The sequence below is a fragment of the Arachis ipaensis genome, chromosome B5 (assembly GCF_059453495.1).
Source record: "Arachis ipaensis isolate K30076 ecotype BB chromosome B5, ASM5945349v1, whole genome shotgun sequence".
Lineage (NCBI taxonomy): Eukaryota > Viridiplantae > Streptophyta > Magnoliopsida > Fabales > Fabaceae > Arachis > Arachis ipaensis.
Window position 1 is genome coordinate 31,586,824 of NC_142440.1, and position 8,222 is coordinate 31,595,045.

Genomic DNA, 8,222 nt, shown 5'->3' on the forward strand with positions numbered 1-8,222 from the left:
TCACGCTCCTCCCTCGTTGAAGGTTAGTGACACTGTTCTGACTTTTGAATGTTTGATTTGAGTGATTTGCATGGTTCTAAAAACGGATCGAACCGGCCGGTCGGACCGATCAATAATAACGATCTGGTCAGGCATGTAAAACCGCTAATAAAACAACTGGTAAAAAGTACTGAACCGTCCAAAAAACGGCCGGTTGGAACGGACTGAAAATCTGCCGGTTGGATTGAAACGACGCCGTTTTAGTGCTTGTTTGTGCGCCATTATTTTGATAAAAAAGATCTTTTTCAATGAAAAAAGATCTTTTTTATTTTTTAGTGTGTTTAAAAAATTTCTAGTAGTAAAAATAAAAACACTAAAAAAATAAAAAATATATTTTTTGACAGTAATTTACATATTTTTTTAAAAGATTTATTTTCTTTAAAAAAAAAAATTTTCATATAATAAATAAATAAAAAATTATTTTATATTGTTATATTTAAATATAATTGATAAATAAAAAGATATTTTTGTATGAGATGCCAAACATAAAATTACTTTTATTTTTTTATGAAATTTTTAAAAAAAAGATAATTCAAAAAAGATATTTTGTTAAAAGTTTACCTAAAAGGTTTATTGAGCCGTTGAGCGGCTGAATCACTCAACCGTGAGCCTCACTTCACTTCTCTTCACTCTCGCTTCTCAAGTCCGTCCGTGTAGCCACTTCCCCCAAGTCTCCAACCCCTGCTCTCTTCTTCTGCGAGCTCGGCCCATCCGTCGTCTTCGTCTTCTCGCCGTCGTCTCCGTCTTCTCGCCGTCGTCTCCATCTTCTCGCCGGAAGAGAAACCCACTAGCAGAACTGCCCCAAGCCCCTTCTCCTCTCATTCCCTCAGCAGAGCTACTACCCTCACTCAACCTCAACCAAAGAGAAACCCTAGTCTCCACCGCCGCAAGGAGTTCGCTACCGCCGTAAGAAGGGGTGACACAAGCCCTAGCCACTAGCCAGCCTTTATCGCCGCCGCCATTCAGCTCACCACCGCCATCCCACCGTCGTTCGGTTGTCCTTCACCGTCCAGTCTGACGCAGCCTCCAATCACTCTGCTCTTTCGGAAGCTTTTTCGCGTCTCGTCGCAGCTCCAATTCGGTGGTCGCCCGTCCTCCGTCCGTCTGCTGCTCGTGGTCGGCGTTCTTGCTCCTTCTCCCTCAATTCAGATGTATTTTTTTTATCTAATTGTTCAGTGTTGTTTATTGTCCATCTTTGTTTGTTCGTCGATTTAGGATTCAGCTGCTGCTAGTGTGGTTGTTCAGATTGAATTGTTGAATGATTACTTGGTTAGCTCTGCTCATTGCTACTGTGTTGTGCTGGACTCTGTTTTGTTGCTTTTTTTTTTGTGCTGTGCTGAAAATTGAAAATAATTTAGCTGAAATTATGCTTATTGCTACTCCTCATTTTTAGTCTTTGAAAGTTTATTAATCTTTGTAAAAATTATGCTGAAATTATGCTCATTGCTACTGCGCAAGTGTTCATTGTTAATCTTTAGAAAAGTTTACTAATCTTTGTTGAAATTATGCTGAAATTATGCTCATTGCTACTGCCCAAGTGTTCATTGTTAATCTTTGAAAAAATTTTATTAATCTTTGTTGAAATTATACTGAAATTATGCTCATTGCTACTGCTAATTGTTAATTTTTGAAATTATGCTGAAATTATGTAGTGCTTTAAATTTAGAAGACGTTTAAGATTTATCTTAAATTAGACTATAATTATGTTTTAGAGTGTTTGTTTATAGTTTACTTGTTATTTTATTGTAAAACGGTTTGTTTGGTTGGACCACGGTTGAACCGGTTGGACCAGTAAACCAGTAGTTAGAGTGGTTCGATGACCGGTCTGGTTCTCAGGACCTTGGTGATTTGTGAATGTGAAATCATTGATTTTGTGTTGTTATGCTGCTGCTGCTGCTGCTGTTTTTTAATTTTTGATGCTGATTGTTCTTGATTTTTGAATGTGAAATCATTTTGTGTTGTTATGCTGCTGCTGCTATTTTTTAATTTTTGTTGCTGATTGTTCTTGATTTCTGAATGTGAAATCATTGATTTTGTGCTGTTACGCTGCTGTTGCTGTTTTTTAGGGTGATTATTTGTTGCTGTTTTTAATTTTTGAATTTTTGTTGATAGATTTTTTGATTATTTGTTGCTGTTTTTTAATGTCATCAAATAAATGAATTAATAACCAGGGAAGAAAAAGCAAACCCTGACAAGCCATTGCAAGAAACACCTTGACAACCCTGAACCGTCATCACTCTCAGTCTCGGTCTCAGTCTCACTCTCTAAGGAGTTCACTGCTACACTCACTCATCACAACGCCAGCACCAACCTCCACCCCTCCACTCAGTCACTCCTCGCCGTCGCCTCCAGTCGTTCGATAGTTTGCCGCCTCTGTTCGCTCTTCGGCCTCTATTCGCCCCTGCTTGCCACTTCTGTGGCACGTTACACACACAAATAATCAAAATCCCTTGACGGTTGGCACCAATCATGGACGAAGAGGAGAAACCTGATTCTCCTCCTCAACCTCTTCCCAACAATGACGAACATTCTAGAAGAAACCGCATCATTGCTAACCTCAAAGACTCTCTCTTGTCTCAGCTCGCCAAATCCAACCCCTCCCTCTCCCTCGAAACACGCCATGTTTCCTCCCTCATTCAGCAGCGTCTCAAGAAGATGTTTCCTTCTTTCCACACCCCCACGCACCCTCCTTATGCATTGGTAGCTCCTTTCCCTTACTTTTTTCCAAATTTTCAATCTTTTTTTTTTATTTTGCTTATTGAGTGTCTTATTTTCTTTGGAATAGAAATGATCATAATGCGTATGCGGTTCTTCTTTCGATTTTAATTTTGCGCCCCCTTATGTGCTTTTTTTAGATGATACATAGGGCAATATCGGAGCTAAATGATAATAAAGGGTCCACTGAAGAAGAAATTTCTAATTTCATTGTAAAGGAGTATGAGGATTTGCCATGGGCACATAAGAAGATTTTGGGTATTCAATTGGAGAAGCTTTGCCAGGATGAGGAGATTGTGTGTAATGAGGGTGGCAGATATGTTCTACAGGCTGATGGTGATGGAATAGATGGTGATCGGAAGGGGAGACAAGAATGTAAGAGTAAGAGGAAGAAGAGAGGAAAGAAGAGAAGTCAGCATAGCATGGATGGAGGTGGAGAGCGAAAGCGGAAAAGAGTAAAAATCTGTGAAGAGATTGAGAAGAGTGATAAGCCTAAAGAGGGAAGAGATGAGGCACAACATCAGGTTTATGATTTAGGTGATGTTAGGACTGATGAGCCAATTAGTGTGGTGAAATGGATGGAAGAGAAGGGCGAAGAAGCACTTGACCAGTCAGCTGAAAGGGTTGGAGAGCAGAATAAATCACAAGGGGCTGGAGTTGTAGAACAATATGTTGAAGCAGAGCCTCTAGCACAGGAGTTACAGGATCAGGTATTATGGTGTTTCTATCATTTTTGGCATCTGCTGTTGGTACTTGATAGTTATCATTCATGTGGTGGAGCTGTTAGTTGTTAGTGCCCTTTTATTGGAGCTCGTTTACTCGTTATATCCAAGAATTTGCTTGATTAGAGAGTTTTAGGAAAGGTTTTTATAAAATAAGTGTCATATCTTTCCTTGCTACAATATTGGGATTTGCTATTCTTTCATTTAATCTAGAAAAGTGAAATTATTTAATAATGTGTACTTGGAGTTAATTTGATGACATTTGAAGCTTTCCTATACAGGACAGTATTGGGGAACAATTGGCATTTTCTTTCGTATATATTTGTGCCGTTCTTTTTGTTTTCAATAAAGGGAAGCTTAGTGCTATAAACTTTCCACTCTGCCCAGAGTTCTTGGAAGGGTTGGATCCACTATGTAGATCTGTATTAGGAAGCTTTACCTTGCATATTCGCGAGAGGCTAATTTAACCCTACTCTGGGTCATTTGGTGACAACCCTTGTCCTTTCCTTGTCAATATTAGAAAGAAACTTTCAGAGAATTTGTTTTATTCTAATTTTTTATCCTTACTAACAATCATCCTTTGTTCCTTAAATTATTCAGAGGAATATAATCTTATGCTTATTTTTTGTTCCATGTAACTATGAGCATGATGATATGCTTTTAAAATTTGTTGTCGGGCATGATGATATGCTTTTAAAATTTGTTGCCAACAGTACTCCATAGTGCACCCAGAAACAATTTGTTCAGAATGTGTACTGTCAGAAGGACAATTGAAACAACAAATGTCTTCTTTGGATGTTCCTGAACAAAAGCAAGATGGGAACTCAGTATCTGGTGATCCTGAGAAGCATTCTCCAAAGCGCCAATGCAGAGGGGGGCACCTGAAATCTAAGCCAGTTGCAGACGATCAAGAGGAGTGCTTTTTACCGTTACGTGACCTTATTCTTGATGCACAAAAGCCCAAGGTAAATATTATCGAGAATCAGTGGCAGTCATCTCCTCAAGTTCAAGTTGCAGGTCAAGGAAAGCACAAGGAACCAACAATGTTTAAAAACACAGCTATGTTAGCTCCTGAGAATGTTCATAATGATCAACCGCTACATGGAAATCAAGGATATGAGAATCCAGTGTCTGGGAATGTTGAGCATCGTCCAGCTAAGCGTCCCAGAGGAAGGCCCCGAAAGTCAGAGACTGATGCAAACAACCCAAGGGAGTATAGTCGTGGCAGAGGCAGAGGCAGAGGCAGAGGTACTGGTAGAGGTCTAGGTCTAGGTCGAGGTAGAGGTCGTGGTCGGGGAAGGCCTCGTAAAATAGATCAAGATGCAAATCATTCTGAGCAGCAATTGCAAACGGATGATCAAGATCAGCAGAATTCTAGTGGTAGGGGTAGAGGTAGAGGTAGAGGCATCAGTGGAGGCAGAGGTGATGGTGTAGGTCGAGGTAGAGGCAAGGGGAGTGGTAGGGGGAGAGGGAGGCCTCGGAAAATAAAGCTAGACACAAACACAAACCAATGTGAGGAGCAGTTACAATCACAAGATCATGCTGAAGGTCTGGTTAACTTAGGTAATCCAATTGAGGACGATAATCAAAGTTTGCAGCAGAAGCAACAACCAGATGGTCAGCAGCAACAAGAGCAAGATCAAGGTTTGGTTTCAGAATCAAAACCTGAATCAGAAGAGGCCTCTAAACCTGCTTTCGGATAGGAACCAGAGGCACTGGTTGAGACTCAATTACAAGCACCTGAACCCCAGGATAATATGGCCTCTTAAACCAGATCCGAGGCAGTCCTAGCTGCTCCTCTATGCTTAGCAACCTCTATGAGGTTGGAACCATGGACTTTCTCTGACAAGTCTCTCACTTTTCGACCCAACTTAGGCGCATGGAACAGTCTTTGCCTTCCTTTTTCTCGACAAAGCAGATCCTGATTGATTTTGCATGTGAATGGAAGTTTGGAATAAGAAGTTAACTCGAGCAATTTTCTTGTGGGATCTGGAGTTTGTCATTCTTGTAGCTGCAGTAGATATTTCAATTAGAGTTTATGGAGTATCACAGTTTATTTCAATCATTTTGTTCCTTGTTTTTTTTTGTGGTAACTTATCCGCATGGTGGATTGTTGATTGTTATAGATATTAGATAACAAAACAAAAGCCAATTGTTCTAATTATTATCCTAGGTGCAAATTGATTGATGTGCATTTTCATGATCATGATATAATTCGAAAAGCAACAGATGTTATGTGCAAATTGATTGTTCGAATAGTTATTCTTCTAGTATTTCATTTTGGGATAAAGCTACTAACACCTATTTAGGGGTGATAATTGATAGGATAGGATAAGATTTAAGCTACACTTTGTTTTTATTTGTAGATTTAAACTCTCAATTTGAATCTAATTTGCATCTTAATTCTCTTAACTTGACCATATTTAATTAAATTTATAAAAAGTAAATTATTTTTATTCAAACATAATATTTAGTCTTTCATATTTTATAATATTAAATATTATTATGTATTATTAGCAAATTAAATTGGTAGCAGCTAACGAGTAATAGCTCAAATGGCATAGTCTTCCCATACTCAATTAAGAGGTTGCGGGTTCGAGTTTCCTATCTTTGGTAAAAAAAAAAAATATAAAATAAATAAATTGGTAGCAAATTATCTGTCCTTACACGCTGTTGACTAGTTGCCAAATCGGTCCGATCGAGTTTGAGCGGAACGAATACCTGTTGGTGTGGGTGGTGCTGGGAATCCTAGCCTTATGTGAAACATTCTCCCTTAGGCCTTAATTGGAGGTGCAGATTCTTTTTCTTTTTCTTTGGCAAAATGATGATTTTTATTTTTTACTTCAATTTCTCTCTTTTCTACGTTAACATAGGTTACTTACAAATATTAATGCGTTAAGGTTAGCTTCCAGTAAGTACCATATCTTCCTCTGCTATCTTCTATGCTTTCTATGAAGCTCATAACTCGACTTTACCTCTCTCCCAAACCTCACTTCTCATTTGGCTCCAAGGTGGCCCCGGATGCTCCTCCATGATTGGCAACTTCTATGAGCTTGGTTGGACCATGGACTCTCACTGATGAATCACCCCTTACACTTCACCCTAACCCCGGTGCTTAGAATAGGATCTTTGGCCTACTCTTTCTTAATAACCCCATCGGTTCTGGATTCAGTGTAGCTGCAATAACACAAGAAATCCCAACTGATCAAAATGGTGTTGCAAAGCATCTCTTTGCTGCTATAACAAGGTTTGTTGAGCATGATCCTATTTTCAAGAACTGTCCTATTTATATTACTGGTGAAAGTTATGCTGGAAAGTATGTTCCTGCTATTGGATACTATATATTGAAGGAGAATTCGCGGCTGCGCGGTTCTAAGAGAGTGAATTTGGCTGGTTTGGCTATTGGAGATGGGTTGACTGACCCTGTTACACAAGTGGTTACTCATGCTGTTAATGCTTATTATATTGGTTTGATCAATGAGAGGTAGAGGAATGAGTTGGAGAAGGATCAATTGAAAGCGGTTAGGTTTGCGAAAGTTGAGGAATGTAACAGGGTTGGCTACTTTGTTTGATTACACAAGGAAAAAGCCGTATGGCGATGATGTAGTTGATAAATTCTTGAACAATGTGAAAGCTAAGAAGGCCTTAGGGGTAAACAATGAGTCACTTGTGTTTGAAGGATGCAGCGATGTGGTTGGCGCGTGTTACATGCTGATGTGATGAAGAGTGTGAAGTACATGGTCGAGGATTTGGTGAGGAACACTAGGGTGTTGTTATATCAAGGTCAGCATGATATTCAGGATGGAGTGGTTCAGGTCGAGGCGTGGGTGAAGACGAAGAAGTGGGAAGAGATTGAGGATTTTTTGAATGCAGAGAGGAAGATATGGAAGGTGAACGGAGAGCTTGCTGGCTATGTCCAACAATGGAAGTCACTCACTAATGTTGTGGTGTTAGGGGCAGGGCATCTTTTACCATCTGATCAACCTATGACATCTCAAGCAATGATTGAAGATTGGGTCCTTGAAAAAGGTTTGTTTCAAAGTTTGTAACATCATGAAAATGTGTCAAGAAAATCATTGTGATTGAAGTATTGAACCATAAGTGTTGTAGTTTCGTTAGCAGGAACTGAACAACTCTTGGTTTAGGGACAACTTCCACTTCTTTATGTACCAATAAAAAAGTTAACTTTGTGATTTAAGTTGCCTATTGGAAGTGAATTTCTTGTTGGCTTAGTTATTATTTATGCTTCTATAGTAGTCATTTTGCTGAAACAAATCACATTTTCATCCTTAACAACATCTGTAGAAACTGCATGAATATAATTATAAATGTGTGCAACTTATTGCAGCAAAGTTAATGCTCCATATTCTTTGATCGCTTTGGATTGTAACCGTTTATGTAGTAGCGCTATATATATTCAATTCATTTATGGTTTCATACAAAATTACAAACTTCCCAAGTACTGAATTGGGTTCACTACTTCCTCCAACATTTCTCAGAGATCTTTAGACACGCAATTGCACAATTTGTTCAGTGCCAAATTGAGAATATCAAAATTATTCTGCTTGATTGAACTTGTATAAAAGAAAAGTTAATAAACTAGTTAATTTACATTATTTAATTCTTTAAGGTGTGTTTGGTACTATGTAAGTATATATAAATTGAAAATAAAGGGATACTTTAGCATAAAAATATATTTAGACAAAAAGATATGTACAAATAAAAAATAATTTAGGACAAACTACT

General features: G+C 38.6%; 1 protein-coding gene and 1 pseudogene across 2 annotated transcripts; both read left to right on the forward strand.

Moving 5' to 3' along the window:
- Nucleotides 1–613: 613 nt before the first annotated feature.
- Nucleotides 614–5,719, forward strand: LOC107643454 (uncharacterized). Of its 2 annotated transcripts, none has more exons than XM_016347106.3 (4): nucleotides 614–1,190; nucleotides 2,211–2,739; nucleotides 2,895–3,464; nucleotides 4,190–5,719. In XM_016347106.3, the coding sequence occupies exons 2-4, from the start codon at nucleotides 2,509–2,511 to the stop codon at nucleotides 5,177–5,179; spliced, it is 1,791 nt and encodes a 596-aa protein (XP_016202592.1). In that variant the 5' UTR covers nucleotides 614–1,190; nucleotides 2,211–2,508; the 3' UTR covers nucleotides 5,180–5,719. The 2 variants fall into 2 exon arrangements, with proteins under 2 accessions (XP_016202592.1, XP_016202591.1); XM_016347105.3 differs by having other exon boundaries at nucleotides 620–1,155.
- On the forward strand, nucleotides 5,418–7,717 carry LOC148563758 (serine carboxypeptidase-like 50 pseudogene; annotated as a pseudogene).
- Nucleotides 7,718–8,222: the final 505 nt, after the last annotated feature.

Excerpts from the sequence above, each read along its gene's own strand:
- LOC107643454 (XM_016347106.3), top strand. The coding sequence starts at position 2,509 with ATGGACGAAGAGGAGAAACCTGATTCTCCTCCTCAACCTCTTCCCAAC. Across the intron at positions 2,740-2,894 it reads CGCACCCTCCTTATGCATTG|ATGATACATAGGGCAATATC; the intron begins GTAGCTCCTTTC and ends TGCTTTTTTTAG. Across the intron at positions 3,465-4,189 it reads CACAGGAGTTACAGGATCAG|TACTCCATAGTGCACCCAGA; the intron begins GTATTATGGTGT and ends TGTTGCCAACAG.